Source organism: Neltuma alba, unplaced genomic scaffold (genome assembly GCF_004799145.2).
Source record: "Neltuma alba isolate B1F8T4 unplaced genomic scaffold, ASM479914v2 tig00000277_pilon, whole genome shotgun sequence".
NCBI lineage: Eukaryota > Viridiplantae > Streptophyta > Magnoliopsida > Fabales > Fabaceae > Neltuma > Neltuma alba.
Window position 1 is genome coordinate 24,998 of NW_021631987.1, and position 17,728 is coordinate 42,725.

Here is a 17,728-nt window from a genome sequence, read left to right on the forward strand (position 1 = left end):
GTTAAAAAAATAACAGCCGTATGGAAATACATGACCCAAGCAGACAAGCAACGTGGAATATTTATTTTGGATTCAGACGCGATCCACATATATTTAAATTTATTGACGGAGAATTGAAGTAATAAATGAGTTCAACTAGCCAGAAACGTAAAAAGTGAAAAAATCAGAATGCTATTACTATAGTAATTTAGCAATTAATAATCATGTTTTTTAAATTTTCAAAAAATAAATGAAACTCCTCCTTCAAATTATTTACAAGCAATTTATTACCCCTCTTTAACTATTTATTATAATAAATTAGCAATTAATACGTTTTAATACAATGTTATTGAATAGGTGAATATTCAATATGGATATAGGGGCCACCAGCCAGGGAGTTTTGATTTCTTTTTTAAATAAGAGGGCATTTATATCTTTTTGTTTGAATTTCAATCATTTTATTTTATGCTAGAGCATCTAAAAAGTATTATTGAAATTAAGTACGCCACTCAAGGTTTAAAAAAAAAGAAAAGAGTACACTATTTTAATATTTTACGCATTTAAAGTCGTTCCATATTTTATATAGAAGAGACACCACTGTTCATGAATCATCATATATTTCATCGCAATCCCAAAAAAAAAAAACAATATATTCTGTAGAAGATAAAGGCGGCACACCACACCAAGCCTTAATTTACAATATAAGGAACCTCATCATTGATCCATTTTTTGAAAGATAATTTCAAATCTATCCCTTCCTTCTCTAATGCCTTAAAGCATTGCCTTTGTATATATATAATGCAAATATATATATATATATATGTTATGTTTGTGTCCACCCCGGTGCCCGCGCTCTAACACATGTAATTATATATGATGAGCCAAAGCAAAAGGCTTCATCCCCACCAAACCAAGTTCCAGTCCTGAATATCCTCTGCAAAATGCGAAACCATTTGTGCCTTTTCTCTCTCATCCTCACTCTCCTCTCTCTCTCTCATGCTCTCACTCCGTCTTCTCCTCTCCATTGCGACCAACATGGCTGTACTATTCTCAACTCCTATGGCGCCTGGCCTGATCGAGCTTCTTGCCACGCGCTTAACGTCACTTACCCCACCACCGAGCAAGAGCTTCGCCTCGCCGTCGCTTACGCCAATCGCAACAATCTTAAGGTGAAGGTCGTCACCAAATTCTCCCACACCATTCCCAAGTTGGCTTGCCCTTCCGCCGATAATACTCTTCTCATCAGCACCGAGAAGTATAGTTCGGGCATTGAAATTGATGCCGCTGATTTGGTTGTGACCGCGGATTCCGGGGTGCCGCTTCGTGATTTGATCGATAGAGTGGAGGAGAATGGGTTCAGCTTGGTGGCTGCGCCGTATTGGGAGGGTGTGACGGTGGCTGGGCTGATTACCACCGGCGCCCATGGCAGTTCGTGGTGGGGCAATGGAGGGGCTGTTCACGATCATGTTATCGGGATTAGCATCGTTGTTCCTGCTTCCAAATCTGAAGGCTACGCCAAGATTTTGACGCTGGAACGACACGATCCTCTCCTTAATGCTGCCAAATTATCACTGGGAATGCTGGGTGCCATCTCCAAGGTCAGTCCATCAATTTTTTCCCCAGTAGAATGGCACTGTATTTTTTTACCTTCCAACAGCTCGCAATGGTGTTATCGTTTTTCTCTATGTTCACGTGTTCAAGCACATGCAATTTTGGGTGGACACCCATATATTCATTTTTACCGTCAGTGATTGAAGTCTTTTGCATACTTAAGCATACTACAGATATGTGTGTGTGTGTGATATTCAACAAAGTGACCTGCGATGTGATCGATTATGATCTAGTTTAGTTTGTTGAATATCTTTTTTGCTTTTTTATATATATGATTAACAACAGGTGAAGCTATCAATAGAGCATAGGTTCAAGCGACGCATAACGTACAATTTTACTGATGATGCTAATATGGAAGATGGATACATGGAGCATGCAAATAAGTATGAATTTGCAGATATCACTTGGTATCCTTCGAAGCATACAGCTGTATACAGATATGATTCCAGGGTTCCCTTAAATGTCTCCGGTGATGGCGTATATGACTTTATTGGATTTCAACCCAATTCTATGTTGGTCTCCAAATCCATCAGAGGAATAGGTAACAATTAGTATCTTCTTCTCCTCTCCTTTTGATTCTTTATTTCTCTATATCAACAAGCAATTATATTATATATAATGATAACTTAGTGCATGCTAGCTGTTGCAGCTTTGTCAGTTTTCAAAGTATATATTGGCGGATTCATTTATATAAAATTTTTCATTGTCTATATCATTGATACTGTAACTGGCCGCATATTGCATCGCATGACTCATCAGGGTTGTCAGGGTCCTGTTCATGCTGTAAGCATTTTTCACTACTTGATCATCAAAATGGTGCCCAACATGTATAGACTTGATCTTATTGAATATATATTTCGTAGGTATTCAGCGAAAACTGGGTTGTGTACCACTATTTTAATCTCAGAGCGCACAGATATGAGATGTCTGTTGTTGAAGTCTATGATCAATCTCGAGCGGTTATGGCAGTAAACTTTATCTTCATCTAAAGATCTCTGTATATGTCAATGTTCATTAGAAATTTTAAAATTGAATACAATTCACAGGATAACAAAGACGTTTGGAAGCTTATTCTTGGAAAGCATAATCTTACATCACCTGTCTCTTCATACTCTAGACCAGAAGTCATAGCTAAATCGCAATCATACTTCTTTACCCATTCTGTGAAAGCAATGGAAGTGACTTCAACTGTAAAGGGCATAACCTCCCAACAGCTTCTTATTGGAACTATTGGTGATCAGGTTTGGGCACAGCTGTTTATTGGTGTCTTTTCTATCGGTTGCATCCCCTGCTCAAATTACTTTTTGCCCATTTACTGTCATTCTCCAATAAAATCTAATGTGTTCATACATTTCCGCTTATCAACTGGGAAATTTCTTCTACAGGTTTTGGCCCTTGATAAACGTTATTTGGACCCTAGGCGAACAGTCAATCCCTCACAAGCGGAGAAAGAAGAAGGAATTATTCCTCTTACTGATTCATTACCAATTATTTCTCAGGTTTTTTCTTTTTTGCCTGTGTAACTTCTATTTCTTCCTTTTCTGCAAGGCAGCCGCTCTGTGAATAACTGCACAATCATAGCAATCAGTTGCCATATGATACCGGTGGTATCTTTTTATCTGTCTGCATCTTATCAGTTTATCTTTCTTCAGCTTGTTTATAGTAAAGTTATATTGTTCAAGGTCAGGTAGGTGAGGAATTTTGAGAAGAAAGAAGGTGGGGGAGGGAATGGGGATTCATTTTGAATGCAGAAATTTCCCTCTGCAGGTTTTGGCCCTTGTAGTCCTTGTAAGATGAACCAAAAGTTCAGCTGATACATAAACAATCTAAGTTATCCTTTCCAGCATGCTTTGGTGGTATAACCATGTTGTATGAGGCATGCATACTTGTAGCATGGATATCTATCTTGTGGCTGATATATGTGTTGCATGGATATTGTTTGCTAAGATAACCTATGATGATTCCTCTCCTCTAAATGATTCTGAGAAGAATTAAGACTGGGCCAGTTTGTACTCTTCTAAGATATTGTTTGCTATGACTGGAATTCTAATGTCTGTCTGAAATTAGTTGGCCTAGTTTTGGAAAATACCCAACTACTGCTCGAACCCCATTTTCTTTTAAGGTTAACACTGATTTTTATTAAATCTTTGCAGTCCTACATTACGCATTCCCTTAAAGTGGAAGGTCTCCGACGAATAATAACAGTACCTGCCAAGTTGGAGTCTACATCACTGGTCTTTGCCTATGGAGTAGATCTGTTCTTTACTCGGATAGCTCCTTCAAGAACTTACGATTCATTAACCGAAGATTTCAACTATGCGCTACTTCTCATTACAATTGTTGCACTTGTAGCAGCAATTTTTGTTACTTGGGTATTATCAGAGAGGAAAGAACTACAAGATAAGTGGAGGTGATTATGTCGTAATTTTTTCCCAGAATTTCTTTAACTTTGAACATTTGGCAGGTCTTACCCGGCTTTTTTCCCGCAAGTTAAAATCAGGAGGCACACTTGAAAGTTGTAGCTCTTATTGCTATTTTTAATGTAAAATTACATTAATTTAGGATGATTGGAGGATGTTACTTTAAATGTTGTAAATTTAGTTCTATGGAATAGGGTCAGACTCAAGGCTACTTACAATGTGAAAGTACAGTGGATTGCAGCTGGCGGTACACTCTATCCCCTTTTCTGCATGCAATGCCTCATTTGACGATCAAAATGGGTTTTGGTTTAAGAGAATGTTATGGACTTTTTTGTCAATCATTTCCCTCTTTGATTAGTTATGGCCCTGCAGAAACAATTCTCGAGTTAAACCTTTCTTTTGTGCTGTTTTTTATTATTATTATTATTATTAGTGGGGGGGGGGGGTTTGGCCCATAAAGCTCAGCCTTAGGAAAAATAAGTATCATTGTCATGAACGTGAATGAATTCAAATTCCACAAACAGAGCATAAAGATCTGATTACAACACTAAGAGAAGGCTCATGTCTGGTATTACAAACATATCAAGAAGAAAGGAGTGCAAAAAAAGGAAATGGAACAAAAGAATTGTCAGAAAAAGGGGGGAACGCGCTCTTCAGCCTTGTTTTTTTTTTTTTTCCCTCTTGGCGCATCTCTCAAATCTCACATAGGTCGCTTGACGCGGGTGATCTAGCTTTTTGACCGGAATATAAGTAACTTTTTTTTTTTTGATACAAACGAGGCACAAAGGCCAAAGAAAAAAAACTAAACTACAAGGGGAATAGATCCCAACACGTCTTTATCGCACAACGCCCGTAGATGAGTCAGGCAGCTGGTCAAAATAGAGGAAGTAGAAAGACCTTCCTTAGCAAGCGCATCAGCAAGCTGGTTATTGGATGATCCAAGCCCAATGGCATCTGTCGCATTTGATGGAGCAGGCCCACTATCACTTTCGCTGGCTGTCATGACAGTTTTGCGGGGCTACAATGATAATTATAATCACCAGCTGAAATTTACAAGGACAGCAGCAAAAAGCTGATATTTAGGTAAAACCAAAAGATTATACTTGGGTTTCGGAATATACAGAAGTAGAGGGCAGGTGTAGCACAATCTTGATCGTTGATGAAGGACAAAGATTCCCGGATTGCTTGTGGCCATACGGGTTTCTAAGTGTCCCAGACGCACTCTCAAAATCCTTTGCTGGAAGAAGTTTCTTTGCTCACGGAATTTGAGTACGTGGATTTCGAAACGCTGTTGGATGATGAGGCTGCCTTGGACCCAATCTGCCAATAATCAATATCGAGATGGAAACCAAACCGGTGATGTTGGCTGGCTTTGACGAGTTCATTGCGAGTCCATCTGTTGAGGATTGTGGGGGTGTAAGCGTAGCATCATGTTTGGGTTCGCGTTTAGAGGCACAGAAATCACGTTTCATTTGAGGCGCCCCGCGGTCCCGAAATTATTGCCTTCTTCTGGATCGTCTTTGCATTGAAGACGAGGAAGCTGCACCGAACATATCCTGCCAGTTCCCACCATTGTTATTATTATTATTTTTTCCCCCCCAAAGCATGAATATTCTGGAAACAATCATATTCGAGACATTATCAGATCATAAAATGTAGATACTTTTCTTAATATAAATTTAAACATTAATTCGTCATGTTATGAGAAACTAGTCCCTTTTTACTAGATCCAATCGTGTTAGTAATTGCCACCATTATTATTGAATTAGCTAATTTGTCGTAAAACTCAGGAGGGGTCGATCCAACAACTTTAACTCATCAGCTGATCCGATATAATTTATAAATTTATATTCTGACGTGGAGCATCTCAGAATCACGTGCGTGGTGGGGTCCCTCACTTTAGGACCCTGCCCCCCATTTGGCTGTCTGTCTCGTACGTCTCAGATTTGACCCTCAACAACAAAATGCTCTTCCTCTTCAAAAACTTTCATATCGTTTTAATCCTACCTTAAATCGCTTTTAATCCTTACTTGTCATGCAATCTTCTCGTTTTATGGTTTCAAATATAAACCCACGAATACAAGAGATGAATTAAAAGTGTTCCCGGAGGCATATCTAAGCAATCTCGGCATTGCCCCCGACGTCGCAAAAACTGAGAAGGTAACAAGCTGCAGACGAGGAATCTTAGGTTCCGAGTGAATCAAACCCTGGCAAGTAAATAAAGAGGAAGGGAATCTTGCAGCTCATGAGAGAAAAAGTTTGAAAGAGTATAATATAATACTGACGTTCATGGTCATTTAGCCCGTCAAAAACAATCAGTACTTTTCGGAATCTAACTGCAAAAATAGAATTGGCCATGTGAAGTAAAATTACATTCATCGCTTCTTTAATTGCTTCATTTTTGTCATTGTTTTTTATTGGCAAAATTTGTTATATAATATATACTCCTTCCCATGTCCTATTTATAAGTTTTTATTTGGTGTTTTTCTTACCGTTTAATGTATTTTTTTAATTTTGTTTTTAATTATTTATTCTCTGTTTTTGTCATAATCTCTCTTACCGCATTTTTCTATACATTCTCTTTTATTATTCTCATTAATGTATTTGACATGTTTATTGTTTTTAAGTAATTGTTTATTATTTGTGAATTAGTTATTTACAATTTATTATAAGGAACGAATTCTGTTTATGTGTGTTTATGGCTAGTTGGCTGTATAATAGGATATGACATTTAAGTTGCCTTGGCTAACTGGCCAAAAGATATTAATTTAATTTTTTGTAATTTTATATTGAAAAGTAATTTGTATTAAAATTTAGATGAATTGGAATTCAATAGCTGCTTAACGCATGACAACATTTAAAGATTAAAAAATATTTACAGATATACTTATAAATTTTCTGTCAGCAGGTCTTTCTGCTTGTTTCACGCTTTTTCTCAACCCTTCTTTTTTTTCGTTTTTCCCCGAAAAAATTCTCTTTTTTTTTTTAAGTTAAAAAAATAACAGCCGTATGGAAATACATGACCCAAGCAGACAAGCAACGTGGAATATTTATTTTGGATTCAGACGCGATCCACATATATTTAAATTTATTGACGGAGAATTGAAGTAATAAATGAGTTCAACTAGCCAGAAACGTAAAAAGTGAAAAAATCAGAATGCTATTACTATAGTAATTTAGCAATTAATAATCATGTTTTTTAAATTTTCAAAAAATAAATGAAACTCCTCCTTCAAATTATTTACAAGCAATTTATTACCCCTCTTTAACTATTTATTATAATAAATTAGCAATTAATACGTTTTAATACAATGTTATTGAATAGGTGAATATTCAATATGGATATAGGGGCCACCAGCCAGGGAGTTTTGATTTCTTTTTTAAATAAGAGGGCATTTATATCTTTTTGTTTGAATTTCAATCATTTTATTTTATGCTAGAGCATCTAAAAAGTATTATTGAAATTAAGTACGCCACTCAAGGTTTAAAAAAAAAGAAAAGAGTACACTATTTTAATATTTTACGCATTTAAAGTCGTTCCATATTTTATATAGAAGAGACACCACTGTTCATGAATCATCATATATTTCATCGCAATCCCAAAAAAAAAAAACAATATATTCTGTAGAAGATAAAGGCGGCACACCACACCAAGCCTTAATTTACAATATAAGGAACCTCATCATTGATCCATTTTTTGAAAGATAATTTCAAATCTATCCCTTCCTTCTCTAATGCCTTAAAGCATTGCCTTTGTATATATATAATGCAAATATATATATATATATGTTATGTTTGTGTCCACCCCGGTGCCCGCGCTCTAACACATGTAATTATATATGATGAGCCAAAGCAAAAGGCTTCATCCCCACCAAACCAAGTTCCAGTCCTGAATATCCTCTGCAAAATGCGAAACCATTTGTGCCTTTTCTCTCTCATCCTCACTCTCCTCTCTCTCTCTCATGCTCTCACTCCGTCTTCTCCTCTCCATTGCGACCAACATGGCTGTACTATTCTCAACTCCTATGGCGCCTGGCCTGATCGAGCTTCTTGCCACGCGCTTAACGTCACTTACCCCACCACCGAGCAAGAGCTTCGCCTCGCCGTCGCTTACGCCAATCGCAACAATCTTAAGGTGAAGGTCGTCACCAAATTCTCCCACACCATTCCCAAGTTGGCTTGCCCTTCCGCCGATAATACTCTTCTCATCAGCACCGAGAAGTATAGTTCGGGCATTGAAATTGATGCCGCTGATTTGGTTGTGACCGCGGATTCCGGGGTGCCGCTTCGTGATTTGATCGATAGAGTGGAGGAGAATGGGTTCAGCTTGGTGGCTGCGCCGTATTGGGAGGGTGTGACGGTGGCTGGGCTGATTACCACCGGCGCCCATGGCAGTTCGTGGTGGGGCAATGGAGGGGCTGTTCACGATCATGTTATCGGGATTAGCATCGTTGTTCCTGCTTCCAAATCTGAAGGCTACGCCAAGATTTTGACGCTGGAACGACACGATCCTCTCCTTAATGCTGCCAAATTATCACTGGGAATGCTGGGTGCCATCTCCAAGGTCAGTCCATCAATTTTTTCCCCAGTAGAATGGCACTGTATTTTTTTACCTTCCAACAGCTCGCAATGGTGTTATCGTTTTTCTCTATGTTCACGTGTTCAAGCACATGCAATTTTGGGTGGACACCCATATATTCATTTTTACCGTCAGTGATTGAAGTCTTTTGCATACTTAAGCATACTACAGATATGTGTGTGTGTGTGATATTCAACAAAGTGACCTGCGATGTGATCGATTATGATCTAGTTTAGTTTGTTGAATATCTTTTTTGCTTTTTTATATATATGATTAACAACAGGTGAAGCTATCAATAGAGCATAGGTTCAAGCGACGCATAACGTACAATTTTACTGATGATGCTAATATGGAAGATGGATACATGGAGCATGCAAATAAGTATGAATTTGCAGATATCACTTGGTATCCTTCGAAGCATACAGCTGTATACAGATATGATTCCAGGGTTCCCTTAAATGTCTCCGGTGATGGCGTATATGACTTTATTGGATTTCAACCCAATTCTATGTTGGTCTCCAAATCCATCAGAGGAATAGGTAACAATTAGTATCTTCTTCTCCTCTCCTTTTGATTCTTTATTTCTCTATATCAACAAGCAATTATATTATATATATGATAACTTAGTGCATGCTAGCTGTTGCAGCTTTGTCAGTTTTCAAAGTATATATTGGCGGATTCATTTATATAAAATTTTTCAAGTTATCTGACCTTATAATGCTTCATTGAAATTAAAATATGTCTACTAAATAAATTTATATTGAAGAATTTCATAATAAACGCTTAAAAAAGTTCACTTTTTTTTTTGTTTTATATATATATTTACGGATAGAGATGCATATCTTGGAATTTACTGAATCGTCCCCTTTTATTTTATTGGTCATCCACAATCATTTAATGATTATGATATGTATGCATGTATAATTGAACGGGGATCAAATGCAGAGAAATTGCAGGAAAATGGGAGGGATGTGAATGGGAAATGCCTAACAGCAACAGCTACAGTATCGTACAAGAAATTAGCGGGAAATGGGCTGAAGAACAACGGCCTAATCTTCACAGGCTATCCAGTCGTGGGATATCAAGGAAAAATGCAAACATCGGGTTCGTGCTTATATTCAACAAGATTTGACACTTCCTGTGCGTGGGATCCGAGAATCAAAGGGCTATTCTTTTACGAGAGCACTGCAATCTTCCCTGCTTCCACCTTCGGAGACTTCGTGCGTGATGTGAAAAAACTGAGAGACCTAAACCCACAGAACTTCTGTGGCCTGGACATCTACAATGGCTTCCTAATACGCTTTATTAAAGCCTCAAATGCGTATCTAGGCCAACCCCAAGACTCCGTGGTGATTGATTTCAACTATTATCGTTCGGAGGACCCTTCAACTCCGAGACTAAACCAGGATGTGTTGGAAGAGGTGGAGCAAATGGCGTTCTTCAAATATGGAGCTAAGCCACATTGGGCCAAGAATAGGAACGTAGCTTTCTTGGGTGTGCAGAACAAGTATCCCAAGTTTAAGGAGTTCATTGCAGCCAAGGAACAATTGGACCCTCAGAATATTTTCTCAAGTAAATGGTCAGATGATTTAGTGTATGGCAAACAAGGGGAAAAAGTTGATGGGTGCGCGTTGGAGGGACTTTGCATATGTACTGAAGACAGACATTGCAGTCCTCAAAAGGGTATTTCTGCAGACAAGGCCTTGTCTACAAAGAAGCTAGAGTTTGTAGGCACTCCTCGGCCTCCATTGCTTGATGCTTTTGTACAACACACACAAGCATATTACTCTCTTTATTATCTATGCTCATAATATGAGAATATTATTCTTCCCCTTCGGCTTTTTTCCCAGTTAAAGATTACACATGGATCGTCCATGGATGCTTATCAAGCTAGTTGTCGATCGAGCGCGCTAGTAATTTAAGTGGGAATCAGTAATCTATTGGGAAATTTTTCTGAATTTTGTATAGGAAACATATAGAAGCATCATAATTATCCTAGCTAAACTGACTCTCATACAAAGACTTGTTCATTTATGCAGTGGGATAATTAAACAGTTTGTTATTTTTATCGAGGGAAAAAGAGAGAGAATGTTCCAGTCTCGCCTGGGTCACGTATGGATTATCTTTACGATTAATCCAGTCTGTTCTTTTTTTCCCCCCAATAATTCTGAAAGTTTATTGTGGAAATCTGACTAGTCAAATTAAATACGAAGGTTGCTGGTTAAGTTTAACGGAAGCATTCTTTTTCTATTGCTGCATAACGATGCTATGAAAAGCTGAAGATGCAAGCAACAGCAACAGTGACGTCTGCGTACGGAAACGAAGGCGTGAAGTTTTATTTTAGGGTTTGGAGGCGAACCGTGAAAGTATCAGGTTATTTAATATGAAAATAAATTAAAAGAATGAAATACGTGGATTATATTGCCTTGTACTCTTACACATGAGTCATATTTGCGTGTGAGAATTCAGGTCAAATATATATATATTTGTGTGAGAATTAACTAACTTGAAGAGAATAAAACATGTAAATAATATATTTACCCACGATAACGAGGTGTTGTCCATGACTTCATGGCTCAATCGCTGAGAGTGAAGCTGAAATGATGAAGCATGAAAGATCCAACAGGATGATAAATAATTACATATTGATTTGCTCACTTTCTAACACACACGCATGCACAACCCATCTTCCTCCAAAAGCAGCTCTGCTTCTACAAAGCGTTCCTGTGCAAATTCTGTTGGGTATATCCTGCCAAGAAGTTATGGGTGTGTATCAACGCATACAATTTGCGTTAATTGTTTTTTTTTAAATTTTTAGAATTGAATAAAAATTATAGTAAAAGTTTAAAGACAAAGTTGAGTCATCACCAGAGTATTTTGAGATAAATATCATTAATCATTAAATCAAAAGAAATTTGTTCTTTGGTGATGAGATAATTTTTTTCGATGGAGAGATAATTTTTAATCCCATGACAATCATATTCCCAATCAAATAAACAGGAGTTTTCCAAATTTTGAATTCTTTATTGTTACATTATGTAGAAACGAGTAGATGATGCGGAAAAAAGTTATTTTGCAGGGGAAAAAAAAAAAGGCCCGTCTCTCCTGATAAGTGATAATTGCCTCCAGAAGATAGCGAAAACGCAGCAAATTACAGCGTCTTTGTATCTCTGAAATGACATCAAACCTTTTTCGTTCTATATTTGATTTTATTTGTCAAAATTTAACTGAACCCCCGCCAGAAATTTTTATTGGTTAATCCTTTCTTTTAACCCAAAAAAGAAGCCAGTGTCCAAGTCACCGCCTCTTTGAAATATAATTACGAAGAAAACTCGTATTTCAAAGTTTCAACAAACTATATCTTTTTGACCAAATTCCGACAAACTATGCCTGTTACATTGGTTTTTGACACTTTACATGATAAGTTACAGCCACAGCACTATCGACATGAGCTTATTAGATTGACAGTTGACAAATTACTTCGTTCAATCTTCCGTCTAGTGGCTGATGGGGCCAGTCAGACAAAATGCACCACACCGAGCCTTAGAAAACGGAGGGGCTTATATCAAGGCCTCCCCACTAACTTATCACACCAACATTGAACGCCAGATATAAATTTATGAGAGAGCAAATCAAATGCTACTCACAGAATGTTAATTAAAGTACTTAGATATAAGGGTCTTCTGCTTGCTTTATATCAGATTAACATTCAGGCTTGGCAATCAGCCACACGCGCTGAGGTCGTGGGAATCTCACTTTCGAAATCGAATCCATGCTCCGACCCTGAGAGTCACTTTGATACTCCTCCTTAAATATTCCCATGCAGCATTTAAGGGGGTACAGCAGCTGCTGACATCTTTTGACAATAAACAGAAGGAGCAGGAGTCAAAGAAAAGCAGTACGAGTATATTTACATGAGACTTGAAAGCAAAATGAGATTCTGAGAACCTACCAGATGCTGGAATGTTAAAGGATTTCACCATTTTTCATGATCCTTTATTTTCGTTTCCTTCAAATTTCTCTGCTGTTTGCATCCCTCAAAAGTAACCAAGCTGGGCCTTTTCTTGGGATTACTAGGCTTCTCAAATTTCAGATCTTCCCCTCTGATCATATAGATATTCCCCATATCTGGCAGGGTGAAATCAGCTGGATTTCTATTTGTGCTGCAAGAGTTGGAGATATAACTGTCTTTTGAAGGCGCTAAAGTTACACAATTACCATGAACTTCCAATTTACGTTGCAGTGGAGTTTCTGTTTCTGTTTCGGTTTCAACATATGTCCAACTAAATTGCTTATTTCCTCTATTCTGCAAGACCGGGTTGGGGCTCTTAATCTTCGACTTTCCAGACTTTGGGGATGTTTGATTATTGAAGCTTCCAGCTCTAATAAATTTCTTTTTATGCTGGATTGATGAAGATGCACCTAAGGTTGGTGAACTAAGAAAACCACCATGTGATTTATTTGACAAGTAATTCTTGCTGTAATAATCAGATGATGGCTGTTTCAGAGAACTGAGCGCTTTATCAATCTCCAATTTACTATTACAATCACCATGATAAGAGGGTCTATTGAACATTTGAGCACTGACACAATCATTGATGGGTTTAATTGACTTCATACCTGCATCCATAAGGCTGAGTAAATGCATGGCTGGTATTATCTCGTTAGAATACAAATCCAGAGATGCCCTCATATTTTGCTGAGGCTCTATTCCATTATGTTTGCATGGAAATGGGTATTCTGCATTCATCCTATTGAGGGTTCCAGATTCTTCATTCCTGTTAAGCTTTTCAAGGCAAGTAGCATTTAAATTCAAGCAATTGAGATCAACATCATCCCTGTCCATCTTCTGCTTATGAAGCGCATTGGTTTGGAGTGAAGTCATATCTATAGTAGCACAAGTAGATTGAGAAACAACCCTTTTGGGTATGTCATATCCCAGGGACAAATGATCTGGGGTGATGGGCGCCCAAACATGGGAAGCTTTGTCATCTGGATGTAAAATAGTCTCGTGTAAGCTACATCCTCCCTGGACCTGCAAAACGGGATCAGTGGATCCACGCGCTGCATTACTCCCATTCATCTTGCAATTTTGAGCACTGCTACAAAGGCTGGATCCCATGGTTGGAAAATGAAATCCATTTGGTAGCCTCTTTTGGGAATTGGAAACCTCAAAAGGAAAGGAGGACTGAGTTTGACAAAGACTATTCCTATTCAAATGGTTTCCATCATCAATTGGAGAAAAGTAGTGAACAGACTTTCTTTTGCCCGGCCTAACATTCTCTCCCCGCAAGGACATGCCATTTTCCCCATGTCTTCCATGAGGTTTTACTTTCAGACCCTCATGTAACAAGGATAATCCTCCTTTTCCATGGATGCCAGAGCCAACTGTCATCTGTGCTTTCCTTTCATCAGCACATCTTGTCAGCTGAAAGCTTCCATTTTCTGCTTCAGAAAGACGCCTCTCATGTTGATTCTTTGCCATCAGCTCTACAATTTCTATGGGTATATCATCTAATGTCCCCCCCTCAGACACTTGATCAGCTGTTTGATCGCCATTGGTTTTCTTGAAACTTGCATGTTCCATAGCCTCAACTGGTTTTTGTGTGTTCTCTGAACCAGTAATTTCCTGCAAACAGAAAGTTATTTCCTCAGAAGCATTTCAGTACCATATATGCTTGATTATGAAGCCAATAAGAATACATTCATCCAATTAATACATCAGAGGTAAAAATTTCTTTTTCACAGTAGTATTTCACCACCAACACAAACTAAAAAGACCATTTCACAAGAAACCCAACTGGCCACTGCCAAGACATGCAGCGGCTATTGATAAGGAACTAAAAAAAATATTGTGGAGAACTACAAGAATAAGGTAAGCAACTATCATGAATGAGTACTGGAGAGATCATAAGATCAATTTGATTTTTCTTGTTAAATCCAATTTCTAATTCAAAAGTCAAAAAAATTCACAATGGAAAAGGATGAAGAAATTATACCTGAACAAAACTTATTAACATACTAAGATACTGTTCATGTTCCGCAAAAAATAAATATATAAATAATTGAAGTTAAAATGGGAAATGAAAAACTAACAACAAATACTATTTGCTTGTCCTGGAAATGATTCCCATCTTCAGCCTGAGAGGCATACTTATGCCTTTCATTAGGAAAAAGCATTCTAAGGGGCTTTTTATTTCTATTTACTTCACAACTCACCCCTTTGTCAGAAATAGCATCTTTTATCTGCTTGTAAGGAATGCTTGACTCTCCAACAACATCAGTTTCTCTGCCTTTCTTTACAAGATTGTGTACTTTTGATGTGCCCTCTTGCGAAGACACTGAGAAGGGTAGTTGATTATCAATTTGACTGAAGCATTTTTTGTTGCAAGCCTGAGCTGCCAAATAACTATTTTGAGAGAGATGAAGTCCCTCTTTTACTCCACTTTCATTACATATGGAGCCTTGTGCTGATGCAATTGGAATAACTACAGGCATGTTTGACATTAATTTTGCTCCTGTAACAGCAACAGAATCTTCTACAAGCTTATCATTTTCCCAAGAAGATAAGGAACCCAGATCCCCATCAACTTGCAGCATCTTCCCTCTTTGTTTGGACAAATTGCATTTATTTCCTAATTTTAGAGCATGCAAATGAAAGTTATCCATTCCTTTTTCTGAAAATGCAAAAGATGACGAGAGAGAGGGAGTTTTAGATGCACATGCCTTACTCACAACATGCATATTCTCCTCATTTTGGTATGGATAAGATCTCAAATGTTTGTCAACAACTTGGATCTTCTTCTTTTTCTTCTTACCCATGGTAAGGCCTCTATCAATTTCAGGTTTACTCCAGTAGCTCTTCATATTTTCTTGTAAACCTATTGAGGAATGCACATCTTTAAATCGATTATCCAGGATAGTGTCATTTACTTCTGTATGTCCCTCCAAGTTTTGACCTTCATTATGAACCCTATGTGAGGAAATTTCAGCAGGTTTCAGCTCTTCATCCAGAAAAAACTTCTTTACACTCTTATCCATATTTGTCAAGCTGCCCTCAACAGATGGTGGCAGTGTCTGTAAAGTTGCAGATGCCTCGGAAGTACCATCAGATGAGAATCCTTGTATAGTAAACTTTTCAGTCTTTTTCTCAACATTTTCACCCAATAAGTCAGTTAGCAGGCGCACCTTTCGAGGCTTTCTACGTGGCAAACTAGGTGACTTTTCTAGATGATGATCCTGAAAGTCATTTTCAACGAAATTTTCTGTAATTCTTGGTAAAGCTTTTTGACTAGCAACTGACTCATTAGGAGAATGCTCAGTTGTGTCATAAGTAGTATGATCTGCCACAGCAACTATCTCGCCAGCCTCCAAAATTGAACAAGTTTTTTTTAGTTCTTTCTGGCATTGGTCATGAGCAGAAATAAGTGTTCCTCCGTTACAAAACTCAGAAGAATTTTGGTCTGCACATTTGAGATTGCTTGTAGTAAACTTAACATCAGAAACTTCATTACCTTCAAAGCCTATCTCAAAAAAAAAAAAAAGATATTTGAGCTGCGGGTTTGAAATCAGTATAGCATTACTATGCGTGCTATATAATTGAAATTTACCTTTATCATTTGTAGGTGCTTCCAGTCTGAGCCATGGACAAACTTCAGGTGGCGGAACACTAGTTAGTTGATGATTAAGCTTACCCTCCATGCCAGTCTCATGATCTGAAGAAAACATGGAAAATCAAACCCACATTGTAAAAGATTGACCATAATACTCATACAAAACTGAGCCTTCAACTTACCTATCATTCCGTTTTTTGCAACTTCAAGTTTCTTTTCTTTCTCCTTATTAGCCAGTAAGCAATCGTTTCCACAGCTCAAATTAGTAGAACTATTAAGATCAATTCCTCTATTTTCAACAGTGTCAGGTGTTGAAGCTAGCCGCAGCTGAATATCAGACGTGACAGCTGCATTACTAAGGCAATTGCTAGCAGATTTGCATCCAGTACAGCAAGAATGAAATTCTCCTTGGTTATCTTCGTCACTGCCTTCAGCAGCAATTTCTTGCTGACAAGTTTGACAGCACCACCGTCTGAATTTGGGCACATCTAATGGCGGAAGCAAACATGGTTGACCCTCAGACTCACCATGGTTGCCTTGTAATGGAAATGGCCAACACAGTTTCCAGTCCTTTTCACGAATTTCAGCCACATATCCGCTGCATTAACAGTAAAAATAGGACACATGAGGAATGAGCTTTTGAAAAACAACCGAGAGATATTTGTTATTCCACAGAAGAATAATTATTCAGTTTTTTCGCAAAAGAATATGATTAACCAACAACATAAACGGATATAGTAATCCTTCAAAAATATTCATTTGATCGTAGTCCTTATAAATGCCACTAAGTTAATTAATTGACTTTCAACTGTGCAGATGTGGAATCTGTTGATCTCAATATTTTATGAATGTTATGAATGAAGGCATAGAAACAATAAATAAGTAGTTAAATAAATATTAATCAGAAATCACGCAAACTTATTTAAGGTTGGTAGCTTCAAGGCTTACCGTATTGAGAAACGATGATCACATTTTCCTGCATCACTCTTTTCAATAGAATTGGCAAGATCTATGGAGATGGAGTCAATCTGGATAAGTGATCCCATGATTTCGATGACAGTGTTTTAAAACATCCTTTGAATGAACGGTTCTCCACATTTATGCATACTCATCTCCCAATTAAATACAAGCAGCCAAAGCTAGAATAGCATGAATAGAATTTACATTATTCGACAGTATTAGAACACCAAAGTTATTATATAATAGAAACAAGTAAAGGTTCTATGCACTGAGTCAAGATACACTAGTTGAATGACGATCACCACCATATTGTGACAGATTTTTGTGCATGTAAGCAAGGAAAACACCTTAAACATACGAAGATACGAAGATATATAAGCAAACTTCCCAGCAAACTGCTAGCATTTATGCAACTTCTAATAAATCAAAGTAAAGACATGTTAAAGAAGACGACTACTTAGAACCAAAGTGGAATAAATGACGTGAAACCTTCATAAGTAGCAATTAGACACATAAAATAACAACCTTAAGCAGTATGAAAGTACATAAGCCCTAGGTTTCCATCA

General features: G+C 37.6%; 3 protein-coding genes across 4 annotated transcripts; 2 read left to right on the top strand and 1 right to left on the bottom strand.

Moving 5' to 3' along the window:
* The first annotated feature begins 837 nt into the window (after positions 1–837).
* Positions 838–4,348, top strand: LOC114714155 (L-gulonolactone oxidase 3). The gene is made up of 7 exons (XM_028898894.1): positions 838–1,577; positions 1,876–2,131; positions 2,240–2,373; positions 2,454–2,549; positions 2,637–2,831; positions 2,976–3,089; positions 3,744–4,348. Exons 1-7 carry the CDS (start codon positions 921–923, stop codon positions 4,002–4,004), a joined length of 1,713 nt encoding a protein of 570 aa, XP_028754727.1. The 5' UTR covers positions 838–920; the 3' UTR covers positions 4,005–4,348.
* Positions 4,349–7,834: 3,486 nt separating this feature from the next.
* LOC114714396 (L-gulonolactone oxidase 3-like) lies at positions 7,835–10,424 on the top strand. Its single transcript, XM_028899169.1, is given in 4 exon segments — positions 7,835–8,574; positions 8,873–9,128; positions 9,535–10,263; positions 10,266–10,424. Coding segments are annotated over 4 exon segments (1,722 nt in total). The 5' UTR covers positions 7,835–7,917; the 3' UTR covers positions 10,346–10,424.
* Positions 10,425–11,934: 1,510 nt separating this feature from the next.
* On the bottom strand, positions 11,935–17,343 carry LOC114714238 (protein EMBRYONIC FLOWER 1-like). Of its 2 annotated transcripts, none has more exons than XM_028899064.1 (6): positions 17,151–17,343; positions 16,385–16,800; positions 16,200–16,304; positions 14,809–16,112; positions 12,542–14,218; positions 11,935–12,445 (listed from the first exon to the last, which is right to left on the bottom strand). In XM_028899064.1, the coding sequence occupies exons 1-5, from the start codon at positions 17,246–17,248 to the stop codon at positions 12,566–12,568; spliced, it is 3,576 nt and encodes a 1,191-aa protein (XP_028754897.1). In that variant the 5' UTR covers positions 17,249–17,343; the 3' UTR covers positions 11,935–12,445; positions 12,542–12,565. The 2 variants fall into 2 exon arrangements, with proteins under 2 accessions (XP_028754897.1, XP_028754835.1); XM_028899002.1 differs by having other exon boundaries at positions 11,935–12,438; positions 14,797–16,112.
* Between the last annotated feature and the right edge of the window lie 385 nt (positions 17,344–17,728).